This window comes from Magallana gigas, chromosome 1 (assembly GCF_963853765.1).
Source record: "Magallana gigas chromosome 1, xbMagGiga1.1, whole genome shotgun sequence".
Classification (NCBI taxonomy): Eukaryota; Metazoa; Mollusca; class Bivalvia; order Ostreida; family Ostreidae; genus Magallana; species Magallana gigas.
Window position 1 is genome coordinate 65,857,698 of NC_088853.1, and position 18,881 is coordinate 65,876,578.

At 31.2% G+C, this 18,881-nt stretch overlaps 2 protein-coding genes across 2 annotated transcripts; one reads left to right on the forward strand and one right to left on the reverse strand.

Annotated features, from left to right (window-relative positions):
* The first annotated feature begins 3,413 nt into the window (after window positions 1-3,413).
* LOC105324125 (uncharacterized) lies at window positions 3,414-8,321 on the forward strand. The gene is made up of 7 exons (XM_066087513.1): window positions 3,414-3,433; window positions 3,744-3,969; window positions 4,828-4,968; window positions 5,512-5,715; window positions 6,103-6,158; window positions 6,699-6,836; window positions 7,112-8,321. Exons 1-7 carry the CDS (start codon window positions 3,414-3,416, stop codon window positions 7,233-7,235), a joined length of 909 nt encoding a protein of 302 aa, XP_065943585.1. The 3' UTR covers window positions 7,236-8,321.
* Window positions 8,322-13,419: 5,098 nt separating this feature from the next.
* On the reverse strand, window positions 13,420-15,360 carry LOC136276200 (ATP-dependent DNA helicase pif1-like). Its single transcript, XM_066087518.1, has 2 exons — window positions 13,869-15,360; window positions 13,420-13,550 (listed from the first exon to the last, which is right to left on the reverse strand). The coding sequence occupies exons 1-2, from the start codon at window positions 15,358-15,360 to the stop codon at window positions 13,420-13,422; spliced, it is 1,623 nt and encodes a 540-aa protein (XP_065943590.1).
* Between the last annotated feature and the right edge of the window lie 3,521 nt (window positions 15,361-18,881).

The window sequence follows — 18,881 nt, forward strand, 5'->3', positions numbered from 1 at the left end:
AGTTGGAGTTATTCCCCTTTTTATGCAAATTAATTACCACACAGTCATAAATTCCAAGGATTGGGAACTGATCAAAATTTCGTGATTTTTATTGTAAGGTGTTTTTTTTCAATTTAAATAAGTTTTTTATTCTTCTGTCAAACAATTTTAAACATTAAAAGTATTATATTTTGTCTGAGATTATATGCGTTTATTATATGAAAAGTATTAAAAGTTGATTTCTTTGCTGTTGGTAACTTGTGTTCAAGATTTCTATTGTTTAAGAGTTGCTCAATATATCTAATTTATAGTTATGTCAATCTTTTTTTGATTCAAAAATGTCTGAAAGCTATATCTCTATCTATATTTAAACAATGAAATGCTTTCTGTGGTGATTCATTGGGATATGAAGGTAGCAACATTGCAGAAAAATATATTACCTGCTAATGCGGGTTATGTAAATTCCAAGTTTCAATAGGAAATACTTGGTCTTTCTGGTTTTATGAATTGATGAAAATTGTCTACGGGAGTTCTAATGTAAAACTAAAATCATGCGTCAAATGTTTTCTCAAAAAGTTTTGAAATATATATTAAATTATATTTTGGGTGTAGTGACACAACCAATGCGCAGACCGGAAATGATTTTGGGTAGGCAATTCAAAAGAATTAGAGATCTGCTGGGACCAACGTGCAAAACAGCCCTTTAGCTGTGAATAATTTACTTTTCATTTTATATTTTTTTATTAAATCCTTTCTTTTATTGTTCAGAAGAAAGGGTACAATCTTAATATTATGGTCAGAGCGGCAAATTTTTGACCATTTATATGGGTTTGAAAGACCTAAAGATCACAAGTTGTTTAAATTTGAAAATAAAAATTATTTCGCTTTGCTGTAAGAAAATACAGCGTAAATACTGTAGGCATACCAAATTTTTTTGTGTGAGGAATGAATTGTTAGTTCAATATGATATTTTGAAAATATTCTTCTGGGATAGAAGTGTAGCTACTTTTAAAGTTCTGGAGTTGTCTTTCTTTTACGCTGCTGTACTGATTAGTTCTTGTCTAAGCATTTCGTTATACCAAGGCGTTTCAGTTAAGAATGCTTGGAAATAAATTTAAGCAGGGCTCGACATGAACGGTTGTCCGGTACCAGTTAAAAAAATATACGGACAAGTGAATATTGCTTGCCACTTGCTGCCTGGACAATTGCATTTTTATGTTAAGAAGTCTCGAACATTTTAAAAAGTAAAGAAAGTTTAGTGATGAGTTTATCCGTAGTGCTGTTATAAGTTTATCGATTTGTTATTTTGAATTTCGATCCCGACTTTAAATTGAAATGCAAATGAGTTACTCTTGATCGGGATTGAAGTTCACTAATTTCAAACAACTTTCAATATTGAACTGTAAAGGTGTGGATCTTAGTTCTTACACAGTACCAAACACACGTTATCAAAAAGAAAGGGAGAACAGGTAGCAAAGATAAACTTAAGGTTTATGGGGATAAATGTAATTTATATTAGGTTTCATTCATCATGGATAGACTATGATGACTTTCCATGTTTAGTTTATAAAAACAGATGAGAAATCAATATATGAGTTACATGTATTTTAAAACCTGATGCTAAATTTAAAATGTCTTGTAATTTGCCATGACAATTTACTGCTGACAAATCATGTTTAATGTTATATGAACCAGTACATTTAGGAAAGACACTTTAAGTTTCCATTTAAGAAGTCAGGTTATTAATTATGGCAGGAATAATCAATAAATGACTTTATTTTATTAATACCGAACTGTAGTTTTCAAGTTGACAATATTTGATCTTTAATATTGAAAAGAATTTGGACAAGTGAAGTTGAAGTTCGGACAAGTAAATATTTTGGTCACTTGTCGGAATGGACAAGTGGGATAAAAAGTTAATGTAGAGCCCTGTCAAGATTAATTTTTTTTACACATTTCAATAAAAAAAGGTTTATGGGGATGTCGAAAATCCAGAACTTCTTGATGAAGACAAAAACAGTTCAAGTATTTTGTCTGAAATTTTGGATTTTGCTATGCGTATGAAAGTTTACTAATATTATATTTGGTTTAAATTCTTTTATAGTGTGCATTGCAGTGCCAGAGTGGTCTTTTGATTATGGCATCACCAGCCAAAAGACTGAAGAGTGATGAGGTAAATAGTCATTTCTTTAATTTGGTAACATTATTATTACTGAATTTGGTTTATTTTGTGTTGTATTGAAAGGGATTTATTTCATCAAGTTATTTGTGACCTTAATTTATAGTTAATGTGAAGACTGCATATGGAAATAAAATATAATAAATATTTAATCCTATGGATATACATAACATAATTTACTTCTATGGTTTGCTTAAAGCAATATGGGCTGCATTTTTCATGATGAATCTTGTTTAACCAAAATTTTATTTTCTACTGAAATGGCAAAAATATTATGTTTTTTAAAGTTCTTTTCGCCAAATTTTTGAGAAAAGGGCCGTCAAGGAGCCTTAATTGGAGCGAAATTGAATTATTGGTGTCCTGTACAAAAATGGATTTGCTATATGGTCCTTAGAAAAGATATCTTTTCTCTGACAAAATTTGATGATTTTTTGCAACTTATTTCTGATAAAAGTTTGATTACCAGTACATTAAGACTTAGCATATAAGGGGGTTTTTATAGCAAAATAAAATTCTAAGAAATGCAGCTCATTTTGCTTTAAACTCTATTTAAGCAATATTTAAAGGTATATGTGGGGTATTTTTTCATGCTGAGAAATATTTGATTGATTTATTAGAATAAATAGTTATTTACAGTTATATTTTCTCAATAAACTGCGCAATATATATATTTTGGGATAAAAAGGTAAAGAAATAAATAATTTTTTTAATTGTTATGGAATCTATAGGAAACGGAGCATTTGAATAAACCGTGCCTTAAATCGCCACATTATAACTTGAAACTGTTGTTTGAACTAAAGAGACTGAGTACAGAACGAGTATGCACGCTTTCGCGCAGCGTTTCATTTGTATTGTGACGTCATTTTTTGCTTTGCATAAAAGTTCTAGCACCAGCACTCTGGAATCAATTACTAGATGTTGACTTTAAGCCTTGGTCTGGTTAATATCATAATTAAGATTAATTGGGAACTTTAAGACGTTTGACATTATTATCTCTGCTAGTTCAAGCAGATTGAGATTTGGTATATTTTGTTTAGGTGAGAGAAATTTAATTTTTAGTTTTACGGATCCGCCGACCCAATTTTTTCGATTTTGTAGAGAAGAAAATAATGAGAAAAAAATTGTATCTTCGGAAATTTTTTTGGAATTTTCATGTTTGACTGATCTTGGTTTTAAAATTACTATATTATATTTGAAATCTGCAAAATGTTTGACAAAGGGAGCTTTTAAATTCAAGTGTAAGCGTCTCTATAACATGGAGTATTTAAGATGGAGGTCAGCCATGCATGGTTTGGCTTAAAAGTTTTTATGAAAAGCAAAGAAAATGTTATCCTGAACAAGTTTAGTACGGTTATACCAATGATCTTGAAACAAACACAAAGTACACAGTGGATAGTGGAAAAATTAAACTTAATATTATAAGTTCAAGCAAATAATGTGCAATTTTGATTAATAAAAGTTTGCCCTCTTTTTTCTTCTTTTTTTTCCCGCTCCTCCGACCCAAATTTTTTTCAACAAAATCCGTAAAACTAAAAATTAAATATCTCTCGCCTTAGTTACTTTTTTCTTAAAACTACATTAACAGTGTGATCACCATATTTGTGGTAGAAGATGTTCTAGAGAGAAAGTACAGCAATGGTGGTGTTTATGGAACATCATATGCTGCATCATCTGTGAACCAATATGGCAGCATAAGTCCTATCATCATACATGAGAAGCACATGGGTGTTTTGAAGAAAGACAAGAGTTTCATCTTGATGAAGTATATTACTCTTCAGGATGGGACTTTGAAGATTGGAATTCAATCAGTTGTAAGTTTTGATATTTGATGTTGCATGTTTATTGTTCCACTTTATTTGCTAATGTAAATGTTTTGGCAATAGTTGAACTTTTCAAGAATTTATTTTCTAACGCCAGCTATTTTTGAAGATGGATTTGGTTTGTTTTTAAGACAGAATTAGAAAATACATATCTCAATGGGTAGAGTGAGGAAAACTAATGCATGTATCATTGATTTTCATGTATGATTGGTTCATCATTGGTGTGTCGAATGACACATTTTTAAGAAATGAGATAGATTATATAGATATTGTCTGACCTAAAAGGGGCATGGTCATGATTTTGGTCAAAAATTATTTTTCCGGTTTTAATATTTATAGTTCTTCAGAAAGGCATTTTTAATAGGCAACCGAAATTTGAGTGTCATTTGTTGAGTTGTAAGCGAGTTACAGAGCTTGAAATTCTTTGCTATGTAAACAAAGCGTTTGTTTACATTTTGAACGTTAAAGTAAAAATTTCAGTTTTAAACTTAAAACGAATATTATAACGTTAGGATCTGTTTATCCATGCCTAAAATAAATAAAAAGATAGACAAATAAGATGGAAGAAGATTTTTACTGGTATATTGAACCTGTGTTATTAAAAACAGGGCACGAGCCTTGTTTTCATGACAAAGAATTGTGAGCCCTTTATTTTGCTTATAACTCTACGAATTACTCTCAAATTTTATTTGATTATTAGAAATGCCTTACTGAAGCATTGTAAGCAATAGAAATCGGAAAATAAAATTTGACCAAAATCGTGGTCATGCCCCTTTAAAAACAATGACAAATAACCTAATAGTATAATGTTTGCCTCAAGTAAGAGGGAAGAGATGTTTTCTATTTTAGCTTATGCACACAAAGAAGCCCGAGAAGTTGAAAGAAGAAGTCGTTAGATCTTTTCAGTGCCCTATGACAGTTTGTGAACTTGGACGGATTAACTCCCTGAATGTTAGGGAGAGAGTTTCTGTGAAAGGAGAGGTCACAAAAGTAAGTTATACCTCAGATGTCATTGATAGCAAATTTTTATGTTGTATTTTCATGTATTATATAATTTTCATATTACATGTAATTGATTTCCAAATAATTTTGGAATATATTATCAACATTTCCATATCTTATTTTGTTTCATTATTAAAGATATGAGTAATTTAGATTTTTTGGATGGTGTTTACATAATTATGATCAATATATGGAAGTATTGATAATGGTTAAAGTCATCTGAACAAGAGCTTAGACGTTAGTATGGTCAGTTTTTTAAGGCAGATTTGTTTATTTGATTGCATGATAAAGAGGCATAGCTCTTTAATATTAACAATTTTTTTTTAGCTTTAATTGGAAACATAGCAATATCATGTGTTATGGGCCTGTGTAATTATTTTTGTTGACTTGCTGTGTGTTCCTGAAAATCTGTGGGTTTTTTTAAATTGTTCAATAAAAATGCTATATGTTTTATTGAATATGGAGGTTTAAAACTGAATGACAACAATTGGTTAGATTTGTACATGTGTTTTGTTTATTTTTTGTATACAGGTGTCTGATGTAATGCATAGCAACAGTACAAAGAGACGAATTGTGACTTTATCAGACGGCAATGCTGCCATTGAAGTGAAGTTATGGGGGGAGTTGGTAGATTCCATAGTGGCTGTTGGTTCGACAGTTGTAGTCACATGTGTACATGTCGACATATACCAAGAGAAACGTTCATTGAACTCTTCTGTGAGTACTGAAGTCAAGGTACTATTGATGGTCATAGATAATACATTTTTTTTAGCTTTAAAATTCATTTATAAAGAAAGTTTTTGCAAGAAAAGATGATGCTATTGCTATTTATGAACAATCATAACATTTATAGATGATTGAATGGCTATTCTAAATTTAAAAATGTTAAATATTATTGATTTAAACAGTTCTTTTGGTTATAAAAGACAAGTTTTAATTTTAATATGAACTGATTTTTGCTTTAACTCAGTTATTATTTAAGATTATTTCGGAAAAATAAAATGATTAAATGAGAATGATTGAAATATTGACTTTTTTTATATTGATGATACATAGCTCATCAGTGTAGAATTGAAATGTATATTAAAGTTTGAAATGCTTATTTTTTTTTTATATTTGTAGATTGTGGACACAGAGGAAGATTTTTCGGGGACTGTCAATGGAGTGTCCTTTGATGAGTATGAAATTTTTTTTTTTTCCAAACATTTTTCTGTATATAATTATATTCCTCTGGAAAGAATCATGATAATTTTCAATTTGTTTTTTTATTGATTGTTCTTCATTTCTTAGTTTATGATTTGCAGAGTTTGTCTCAATGAATAGTCTGAGGGTATAGAGATAAGCTATTTTTGCACTGTAATGGTTTTTTTAAAATGCAACTTGTAAGGATTTCTTATTTTGATCTGTGTTACAGGGAATGAGATAAATTATGTGGTTGTATAAATTTTGATGCATTTTTGTAATGATGAATAGTAGGAGCTATATCACAATGAAAACTTTGTGTGACACCTTTAGATGTTTTTTTAAAATGTATCACATAATTGGATTATGAATTGAAGTTATATTTTGAAACATGCTTTGCACTGTTTTTTAGGCATTGAATTTAGTGCAATTTAATTTGTTCCAATCAGAGCTATGGTATTAGTTTAGCTTATCTCCATTCTTGACTTTTCATTTGATGGAATATTTGTGTGATGTATTTTTTTTATGTTTTATAGATCTAACCTATCCATTCTTGTGGATGAGGACTTTATGTCCTGTAGTTCAGAGCAGTTAAAGGAACTGTTTCCAGAATCAACATTTGTGGAGAATGTGAAAGTCAGGGGGACAAGAAGAAGATCGATAATAATGTCTATGTAAGACATGTTGTTATTTTCTGAAGTTATAACAATATTATTTGGAAGAAAAAGTTTTTAAAAGTTATTGAAATATGATATTGATTATAAGGATTAAAATTAGGATAAATTTATGGTAAATAAAAATTTGTTCACGATGGAGCATTTAAGCGTAATTTGATATTTTGATTTTGTTGTTAATAGTTATTTTGGAGGTTTGATGATTTTATGGATGATGAAACAATGAACCGGAAAAGTTTTCTTTTATATTTATAGCTGTTTTTCACATTTGGCAGTGAGAAGGAAGCAGTAGATAGAGTTGGTGATGAAAGAGAAACAAAATCAGAAGATGGAGATGATCGTCTTTTGGAAGATGTTGTGGATCTTATGTTGAAGGATGACTCCAGTGCGGATATTTAGGCTAAAGGACAAACTTGGGCTTTTGTGTTATATATGTATGGATTTGTATTTATTTTCAAAACAGATTATGCTTTAGAGCCTTTGACTAAATTTCGAAAATGTTGCATTCTGTACATTTTTTTTATTGGAGAGTTTGATCAAATTGATTGTTATCTGTTGATAGTTTTGAATAACAGGTAATGTTATTTCTTAAATACAGTTGTTTTTTAGTTATTGGTTTTAAACTTATTTTGTGAACAACTTTGAATTTGCTTCTATGTTCTGTCTTTTGTGTGATGTGATATTTTTGGTGTAATATTTGCTCAATTATAAAAATCTATTCTCAAATAAGTAGTTGTTACAAAATTTTAAATTATATGGTATGGTGGATTTTCAATTCTTGTCGATAATTTTATGGTATATATTTTGTAAAGGTATTTATATAGAATTATGCTCAGGGCCCTGTTTATAGGCAAAGTGTGAAATTTTTTAAAATGTGATATCAGTTAATTTTTCTGGTTATTGGTTTGTAATTGAGATTTAAGATTTGAATTTTGGTGATCTTCACATTTACCGGTAGCTTTCAATTTTGTGAGATTTATTTTTACTTTTAAAACCATGTGTTCTTTTTACCCTTTCTTGACAATCAGAATATGTTGTTGATTTTTTTTCATTTGTTTTTTTAGTCCATAGTCCATAGTTTACATTTAGAGTAGGATGTTAGTCAATGATATTGGGAATGAACAAGCATTTTTTCTGTTTGTTTGTTAATTGTTTAGGATTTGAAATCCATAGCTTAAACTGAAAGTAGGATATTTGTCTTGATCAATGATGATAACATCCATCTACAGAAATCATTGGTGTGTTTTGTTTCTACAAGTTGAGCTAATTATTTAACTGTTGCATAGATGATAACTGAATGTGATTTAATGTTATCATTGTAATTCTTAAGAAAATTCTATTTCTTCATTTTTATCTGGACAAATAGTAATGATAAAAGTGTTAATTGTTCATTTATTATAAATTATGGTGCTATAGTATTTTGAATTTTTACAAGTTTTGGTTTGTGCATTATTGTATAGAGTAAGAAGTGTGTCAAGTTTTGTTTGATTTTAGAGAATCAGAAAACAGATGTTTAGATATGTTGTATTCTTTTTGGATTTATTGGCATTATGTTTTTTTACTTTTTTTTTTTTTTTGCACATCCGAATGACTTACAATAATGAAATATTTTGAATTTTTATTGAATGTAGGATGGTGTTTAATTTGGTTGGAAAATTGTTGTAAACTTATGTGGTTTTGAAGATTCTCATTGTTATCGTCTATTTGGAAATTTTTATTGATAATATTTATTTTAATTTTTGGCTTTTAAAGTGAAAGAAACTGAGTTTGGTGCATTCTATAAATATTTATCTTGTGATTACTTTATAGTGGTATGGGATACATGTCAATATGAATGTGGATATAAGTATAAAATTGTGAAAGGGAATTCAATTCTTCAGATTTTTGACATTTTAGGACATTTTATTAAAGTTTTCTTTAAGGTCATTAGGACATTTTACCAAAGAATTCTTTAAGGTCAGACGACACGTTGCTGGAGCATATTTTTAGTATCTCGTAATAAAGAGTTGCAATGAGAATTATAATTTTTACAATTATTTAAAAAGATAAAAGTTTATTTCCAAAGTATACGAGCCTAAATGGCTGAGTGTTTGAGCAGTGGCTGCTTTCGGCCAAGAGTGTAGGTTCTAAAGGTTGTGAATTCAAAGCCCATCATGAAAATTATTATTTTTATTATTATTTAAAGAGATAAATGTTTATTTCCAATGTATACGAGCCTAAATGGCTGAGTGTTTTGAGCAGTGGCTGCTTTCGGCCAAGAGTGTAGGTTCTAAAAGTTATGAGTTCAAAGCCCATCCCTGGCCATGGTAGAGTTCCAATATGGTGAATTTTGTTGTGCTATATATTTATTTTTATATCAGCAATTTGAGTGCATTATCAGTTAAGATTATAATGATAGGAAATTGTATACTGTAGTATTATGCAGAAATGCCTGGTAAAGTATCCTAATTTTTTGCAAGAAAGCTTGTAAAAGTAGTTGTAATCTATGAACAAATCCCTGGAAGAAGTTATATAAAATTGAGGAACATGTCGTCTGACCTTAAAGGCAAATATTAGGAAAGCCTTAGAGCCATTGATATGAAGACTTAAAGATTTGCACTTGACTTTTTATTTAATTGTGCTAAGCTTTAAGCTGATGACCTCAAAAATAGGAGAATTTAAGATTATATTTGATTGATTATTCAACCAAAAATTCTTTATTATCTGGAGGTGTCTCATACCACTTTAAATGATTTTCCATACAGAAGTATTGTGCGAGTTCTTTACAGCTTGTATATAATATTGTTATTTATGGTTATGTTATTAAACATTTTCTAATATTTTGATTGTCTTTCATTTTCTTTCAAAGTTCATCAGAATGGACTTTGTGTATTAAATTAAATGTGATGAGTTTGTGAAATCAAATTTGAATGTAATAGACTTTAGGTAAGAGGTAGTTACAGTCTTGAGATAAAAAGATGGATAGTTTATTATTATTTTTAAATATATTCTTTAAACGTTGAGTTATAAATTTTCAGGAAATAGCATTGGTTAGGAAAAAAATATTATTTACTCAGTATTGGAACTGTGCATTGGTATTGAACAACTAGTATTTTGAGTTCCTGCGTTTTTGGATTCCTTCATCAGCTATTTGACGGATAACAGACTTAGTATTAGAGAGGAAGACATCGATAATATTTTAGGTTTTAGTCTCATAGTGTATAGTTTGCTCTATATAAGAATTGGCATAAACATTTAACCATCTTCATTGGTTATATTCAAAATTAACATTTTTGTTGGGTAATATAACTGATTCCGATATGAAGGCATGGCAATTGAATTCAGGAATTAAATGTATCTTTGATAACAGCTGTAGTAACTAATTTACTATTCAATCCACTCTAAAGGTTGAACGAAAATGCGGTGATTAAAATAACGGATTTAATCATGACTATCTTTTGAGAAAGAAAACACTGCCATCGTGATTCATTTTGTTTTCCGTTTTTGTCATAATATCCGGAGAACTTGAAATAGGGAAAAATGTGATAACTATTTTAAAAGTAAAAATGTGGAAAAACTTGTCTCAATATTACATGCGATGATAACAAAGATTATTCATCAAAATCAATTAACGATCACGGGTAGCTATTATTGCCGACACATACACAAGTTTGCTCTATTTCACCCGTCATGTAAGCTGTCATGTAAAATTTTTTTTTGTCAAATCTCTGTACATTTAATTAATTTAAGGATTAATTTTTATTGTCGACTTACTTCTAGCTAAAATAAGCCCTGTCCATGACATTTGATATGCAGAGGTTCGAGTAACTATTATTGCCGCTCATATCTTTTCGATATTTTTCAGTAATAAACAGTGAAAAAGTCAAAATAAATATAAGAGAAAATATAAGAATATAACATAAATAAAATCTATATCATAAACGCAATTCAATCGTATTATAAGCAATATACGTTTTGATGTCTCTGTGACCACATACACACAGACGGAGGAACATGTGCTTCACATATCTTGGTGCAAATGTTGAAAGATTAAAGAAATATATTGTTTATTTATTAAGAGCTTTTAAAAAAAAAAAATATAAGTATTAGTGTGTCCCACAGGGGCCAAGCCCGTCTTAACATTAATTTCAATGTAACCATAAATAAATTAATGTTAAAAGGGGCTTGGCCCCTGTGTTATGTCCAGTAAAGGAAATAATGTGTATGAATTCTCTGATTTACACCGCTGGTGCGTGTGGATAAATCTTTGATCCGCCTCAGGTTTCAACACAAAATGGCGTCTTACAAGCTCTGTGACGCTCGGTTTTCTTTCTTAATTATTGTATTTCGAATTATTTGAAATGTAATTGATAATGTAGAGGTCAAATTCAGTCGCATATGCCTAACAACAAAGAAAATGCCACAACGAAAGATATTGATTATACTTTAGTAAAGCTTATTTATAAGATTGTTTCTTCAAAAGAGAAGCTCATGACCAAATGTATGATAAAGGCCGATGTATATGTCAATATAGCTAAGTTGTTGCTTTAATATATTAGATATCCTTTGTTGGCCAATTAAAAAATATGCATGATAAACACTGGGCTTTGTCAGTTGTTTTAAATAAACAAAGCTTTATTAAAGCTGTTCATAGCTGTGTAAAAAATTTTAAAGCTTAAATATCACCTGAAAATTATATAGTTAAAATTTGGTAAATGGATATATAAACTCGGAAATGTTTTAAAAATTTAATAGAAAAATTAATGACAGTATCAAACTTATGTTTGAAGATATGTTAATAAACCAGTTTTTTCCTTAGTTGTTTTGCAAATTCTACCACCACATATGATCGATGGAAATCAGATTTGTGCAAGATATTAATGGCATTAAATATATACATATGTAATAATTAATAGAAATCTATTGAGCTTTTAAACATAGTATATGCAGATTTCTGCTTTGGGTTGATTTCAATATTCATTTTATTTTGATATTTTCCCTTAAAATTTATTTTAAGAACATAAACTATCTTGTCTTTGTTGTGATTTACATTGATTTGGGTCAATAATTAAATATACCAAGGTATGAGTCAAATCACATGCAAGACATTACGTTATTGTTTTGATATCTCTCTTATGTGTCAAGCTGGGTTGTGCATGCATCAATACATCACCATGCATTGTTTCATATACATGTGGCAGAAAGATTTTCTTTGAATTTATTCATAAATATTTATTTACTTATTAAAGTTATTATTTATTTGATACTAAAATGTTGATGATATTTCTATACAGCATATGATGGAAAGCAGTCCATTTATCACTTTTTCATTAACAGAAAAGTAACCATACTTCATGGCTGTAATGTCAACTGGCAAGGGTAACATGGTCACCTACTTTTTTCTAAACATTGCATATTTTTGGATCCAGGATGATAACTAATTTAATGTAACTAATCTAATGATGGTATGGAAATGTCATCTTCACTGGTATTCCATAATGATCAGTGACATATTTTGATATGGAAAGTTTTCATAAATCACATCATTTCAATGATAAAAGATACTAGTATACTAAAGGCTTTAATTTACATGCTTACATATAAGGTAATTTATATATCGTAATATATAATGGAAATATTTATTATTTTGGTTGTTCATTTCATTGGTATAATTTCAATTGATAGATTATATTTAAATGTGGTTACATTTTTAGTTCTTTGATGACAGCTGATTTATCATGTGAATATGGAAAAGTAGTACATGTGAATATGCAATGCACAGCTTGTCTCAGAATCTGGATAGTTTTCTGATGTTTCTTTTTGTTGATAAGCATTATTAATTCATTGTTTAGGATAGTTACAGAATTTGTGAAAAGTCAATCATGATTAATGTTTTAGCTTACAATACATATGAAAATTGAGATGTTTGCTTTAAACATAATACTTAGTACATATTCCATTTATTAACTAATTTTACACTTGTTTAGCATTTGTTTATTTCCATATCTTTCGATGACAAACACATTTCTTTCCTCAAAGGATAAATGTTATGTATTCAAGTCCTTTTTTATATTATTTGAAACTTCATTTTCTAAGTTCTTGATTTGCACTGACCAATTAACAATACATATTATGTGTCCAGAGCTAGCTATAACAAGTCATTAGAACTTGACATATCAATACGAATGGCTTCATGGTAACTGTAATATGTGGGGCAGACATGGACATGGACGTGAATGCCATTTGGAATTGTGCTATAAACATGGTCAATCAAAGTTCTATTTTCTGTTGTTGGAAAATCTACCAATTGGTGATATCCAAATTCTTTCATGAATTTCTGAATTGGTGTGGAAGTAGTAGTACTCAACAAGTTTTCATTGAAATCACCCAAGATGATATTGTTTCTTGAAGTTTGATGTAGTATATTCAAGAGAAGTTCCAATCTTTGGAGGAAATTTTTGGTTGTATACACACTGGGCTTATAAATGATAACAAAAGTTATCTCTGTGTCTATATCTTTGAGCATCAATCCCTCTATATCTCTTATTGGCATCTGAATCTTGACAAATGGGCTTCTTTGTTTTATGTATGCTGCAACCCCTCCTCATTTTGCTTTATGCAGATCTCTGATTTGTTCATTTTCTCCAACATAAGACTGTTTCCGTGAAACATGATGCAACACAAAGTCATCCAAGGCAAACTGTTCCAAACTATCACAATCTGACATCCACGTTTCTGTCAGACATATTAAATCAGAATTTCTAATTCTGGTGTCATGAGCTAGCTCAAGAAAGTTTTGTCGTAAACTTTGAATATTGATCAATACAATGGACCTAAATGGTAGAATTTGACTCTCATAAGTGAAGAGACGTGGCATTTTTGACAATGCATCAGATATTTTCTTATCAGCATAAATTTTCTTATGGAAGATTTCTTCGCTTTTAACTGATATACAAAGACCTTTTTCTGATGTAACTCTACTTAAAGCTACGTAAGCTTGCCCTGCTGAAAAAGTGCGGTTCAAATCAACAACGATCTCTGTTGTTGTCATACCTTGCACCTTATGTGCTGTACATGCCCAGGCAAGTCGTATAGGGAATTGATGTCTTACGAAGTTCTTGTTCGATGAAGTCCTCATCTCTTCTTCGCAACGATTTACTGTCACAACATACATTTCTCCCATCTTTTGTCCTGTATTTTTCCCTACATTTTCATTGTCAAAAGTGATATCTATGGCTTTTACATCATTGTCTGTGTTTTTCACTATTTTGACAATAGTTCCAGTTACCCCATTGACAAGACCATCTGCAACACAGATATTGCGTATCAGCATAACTTTGGCATTCACAGACACCATCAATGAGCTTGACATTCCATCACTTTTACAGCGAACAAATGGGGCATCTCGTAAATGCATCTTTCCACTGGTCTTATCCCTTTCAAAATCCATAGCTGGTACTTCCAGAATATCTTCACACGTCTTTTTAATCATATGCAAATTAAATTCATTCACCTCATCATTTGTAGAAAATACATGGAGGGCATTGTCATTTCCATCTTTCACACATCTTTTAAGCATTTGGAGAACTTGATTATCTAGATTTACATCAAGGGTTCTGGTTCGTATCATATTCAAATTTTGCGCAAAAGAGACATCTTCCTTCTGGCGCATGATTTCATCTAATTGTACTAGTTTGAAGTATTCATTCCAGAAATCTTCCGGATAAGAATTGTTCTCCATGTATAATCTCTCATCATGACGCTGCTTTACTGGTGGTAGTTGAAAGAAATCTCCAACAGCAATGACTGAAACACCTCCGAACGGCATCTTGCTTCCCTTTATTTGAACTAGTCTTTCATGTATATAATACAAGAGCTTTTTGTACACCATAGATACTTCGTCAATGATGAGGATTTGCAAATTCCCTAATTCGGCTCGAATAGGACTGAGGCTTTGCTCTCTCAACGGTTCATATGGGATTGGCATGTATTTATTTAAACCAAATGCATGGTGAATTGTGCATCCCCCTATGTTAAATGCTGCAGTCCCAGTGAAGGCTGTAAGCAAAACACAAGTTTTGTCTGGTTCTGTACTTGTTTTTTGCAGGATTTCATTTGCTACATTTTCAATGCTTTTGATAAGATGACTTTTCCCAGTACCAGCTCCACCTGTAACAAATATGTGGAATGGCTTTGGTTTGCTATGATCAAGTGTTTCAAGGCACCAATTCCTCACGTAATACATAGTGTTTCGCTGTTTCTCATTAAGATTTCTTAGCATTGGCTTTATTTCTGCTTTTGTATTACTCTTTGTTACAGTGTATGGAACGTCATAAGGAATGTCAGATGCTGATAGATCTGGGATGTTCTGATTGTTTTCATTGTCAACTATTCTCTTGTCTGTTTTCCTCTTGCAAGTGTCTCTGTTTAGTTCTGTTTCAGGACATAACATTGCCCATGCATCTTCAACATCCCCAAGATTTTCATACATCTCTGCTGCATCATCTAAAGCTTTTTCATTTGGTGCATATCTCCAAGTTCTCATCAACAGTTTGCTTAACACAGACTAGATTTTGTGTTCCATTTAAACTTACATGTCAATGTTCATAAAAGGCTTGGTATGTATCAAATCCAAGGGGCTTTAACTGACACATATCACGATGTGGCAAGAATAGTTGCAGCACTGACTGATAATATTTTTCAGGGCTTTTCTCTTGACTAAACCTTGGATATCGAATCACAGCTGGTTCTGATTTTGACCGTCTTTGAATGTAACCTTTGTTATCTAACAATTCATAAACTCCCTCTCGTTCTGTTTTCGGTATTTGAGATTTTGCTAAAACTCGAAATTGTGAGCAAAATGTCGCAAGGCACATACAGGGGAAATCAGAGGTCAGGGGTCTGGCTTTGTATCGATCAACAATACTTGTCATCCATAGCTCATCTTCAGGATCATTTTGAAGAGAGGTTTCTTCTTCTTCATAATCCGTCTGTGTTTTTTTTTAAAAAGAGAGAGTGGCTTCGTTAACCTTGTGGGATTGTCACCAACAGGTATGAAGATAACTTTTCTAGAACATTCACGCATCCGTAAATTGCATATTCGATATACAGCTTCTTGTACACTAACTTCACGGTGATTGAGATACGCAGATCCAATCTTTTTCATGGTTTGTTTTGCATTCATATTGCCTTCAGCAGACTCTATCTTTGTCTGTTTCAAAAGCATGCCCATTTCACGTTCTGCTTTTGATATATATGAAACAACATAGACAATGCAACTGAAAGGATCCAACACAAACTGTATATCAAGATTTGCATCCCAGCATTTCAATAGGTATGGATTGTATTGATTAATCCACAACTCGTTTGGGTTTCTTTTAAGAACAACTGTCTGCTTTGAAGTAACAACATTGTAAGCTTTCTCATAAATATCTTGTGTTAATTGTAATGCATTCAAAAGGTCAATTGTAGTTGTTCCTTCTTCTAATTGTTCATTTTGGATTTTTTCCCAAATACTCAGCAAAATGTTTTTTGCTTGATTTTTATCCATTTCAGTTTCATCATCGTTGTCTTCCATTGGGGAAGAAATGAAGGTTTGGGAAGATGGTGGTCTTGGAAAGTTAAAACGACATTCTTTCCCACCTTTTCTGCAAGATTTTGAATGTTTTTTGCTATGCTGTTGAACCTGAAGAACTGTCTGATGTAATTCATCATCTTCTAAAGGGATTGAGCATGTTACATATTTGTCTATAAAATCACACACGGCTTGTTTCCCATTTTCTAATAACTTTGGAGCATCTTCAACCCAGAACAGGCAATGAACATGTGGTGATCCCCTTTGTTGGAATTCAACTCTGTAGAAGTAATCCTTTATTTTACCAATTGGGTTTAAGGGGCTCAAAATAACTTCATGAAGGAATATGTGAAATCTGTGTTCAAACATTCTCGCAACTATTAAAGGATTTGATTTCAAAAGTCTGCTTTTTTCTGTCCAATCCAGTTCATCTGCTTTCCTTTCATCATCCTGCTGTTTCAATAATTCATTTAAAATTTCACTACAACGGAATTCATCTGATGAAAATGAACAAAACCAGGTTGGAATTCCTAGTTGTCTCAACATTGCAAACAAATCCTTTTGAACATTTTGCCAAAATGAAGGTGTACCCCTTATCGGTTGCAAAAACCGCAACGCGTCGTCACTTTTCAAAAGTTTCTTTAAAGATTCAGGGTCTTGTAGCATATTTGAAGTGATTTGTGTTCCATCTTTTGTTTTTTCAAATGACTTTCTAAGGGAAATTTGAGTTTTGTCAATGACCTGTTTTAGTTCAGACAAATACTGACTAAAAAAAATGTAATCAATGTCTTGTGCAAACCTTTTGTCAGCATGCATGAGCCTATTGTTGAAGTACCTAGACAATGTTATTTTTAATCCTCTTTCCTCTGTCCAAGTATTCTTCGCATCTGGGAATAAGTGCGGGAAAGATTTTGCTTCATTTCCTTTCTCCTGAAGCATTTTCACTGGGTTTTTACCTTCGGCTGGGGCAATGTTATATATGTCATCAAAATAATGATCCAACACTTCTTGTCCAATATCTGTTGGCTGTAGGCATGTGTGATACTGAACTCCAGAGACAGTCGTATCTTCATTTTCTTCATTTTGATCCTCATGTTTGCCCTCATCTTCACATTCATTGACGTCCAACTTCTGTTCATTTTCAGAATCACTTTTTGTTTCGCTATGAAGTATTGTTGTGTTTTCATACCATTCATTGTTTTCCTTCAAATAATCCAAAGCTTTTTTAATATGAGATGGGTTAACAAATTGGTATTCATAATGACCCTTGTACAAAAGCTTTCGTTTAAGTTTTACTTTGAGGATCATGTCATCTTCTTCATTTCTGGGCAATTTCTCCACTGCTTTTATATCAGATGGAACACAAACAACAGGTCCATAAATAGCATTTTGACCTCCTTTTGGTAAGGATGCAATTTTCATGAATGGTATGTGCAAACAAACCAAATGCTTCTCCAATGTATTCAGTTTTTTCAAAACTTCAGGAATGTCTGTTAGTTCTAAATTATTAATAGCACTTTCGGCTGGAAATTGTGCATTTGAAATCTTTCTGTAGCACGTTCTGCATAACCAAAGGGATGATTTTGGGCAATCTCTATCACAGGTTTTATTGCATTGATGCATGTATTTGTCTGATATACATTTTTCAGCAATAAGTCTTATTGAATCTGATTTGTTCTCGAAATGGTTTGACTGAATTCTTTGCACTTGATTTTGAAACAAAAGTCGTTGACAACAAGCACATGTGTAACTTGGACCCTGCTTTTTCTTCATCATGAAATTCTCCAATACAGATTCATACAGTTCAAGCTTCTGAGGTTTTTTTTTTCTTGCTGTCTAATACTTTCTTTTTCACTTCACGTCTGGTTTTATATCTCATTTTATTGTACTCTTTCTTTTTTTCCTTAAACTCCTCATTCATGTAGTTATTCCTGCTTCGACTTTTCAAATCCTCTTGAAATTTAGGACAACTTGAATATTTGGCTTTGCTTTGTTTTCTCTTGGATGCTCTCACTTCATCATTAGTTTTGTATTTATGTCTGTTCTGTTCCTTCAAATTGTCTTGAAATGTTGAGTTACATATCTAGTTTTACTTTTCTCTTTCATGGTTTCTCTGTAGAAAAAATTTGTTTTATATTTCTTAACACCATTTTGTCTGACAGATTCTCTATGTTTGTCATCTTCATGATATTTTCTCTTGCTGCACTGTTTTAAGTAATCTCTGTACTTCTTATCATCCCTGTACTTATTTTTCCCTTTGTCAAGTAATTCATTTCTGTAAGAAGCATTTTCTTTGTATTTTTCCTTCCCTTTTTGAATTAAATTTCTTCTGTACCTAGCATTTCTCTTGTATATATTGGAACTTGAACTTGATTGCAATATTTTGTCCCTATATTCCTCATCAGTTTTGTATTTATATCTGTCTTTTTCTGACTTTTCTTTCTTGACATCATCTTTAGCATTGTGCATTTTTTTTTCAGCCAACACATGTT

Bases quoted from the DNA above. Each gene is read 5' to 3' on its own strand.
- LOC105324125 (XM_066087513.1), top strand. From the start codon at position 3,414: ATGGAGTATTTAAGATGGAG. The intron at 6,159-6,698 runs GTATGAAATTTT...TATGTTTTATAG, and splicing joins AATGGAGTGTCCTTTGATGA to ATCTAACCTATCCATTCTTG. The intron at 6,837-7,111 runs GTAAGACATGTT...CACATTTGGCAG, and splicing joins AGATCGATAATAATGTCTAT to TGAGAAGGAAGCAGTAGATA.
- LOC136276200 (XM_066087518.1), bottom strand. From the start codon at position 15,360: ATGAGAACTTGGAGATATGCACCAAATGAAAAAGCTTTAGATGATGCA. The intron at 13,551-13,868 runs GTATGACAACAA...TATGTCTGACAG, and splicing joins TACAGCACATAAGGTGCAAG to AAACGTGGATGTCAGATTGT.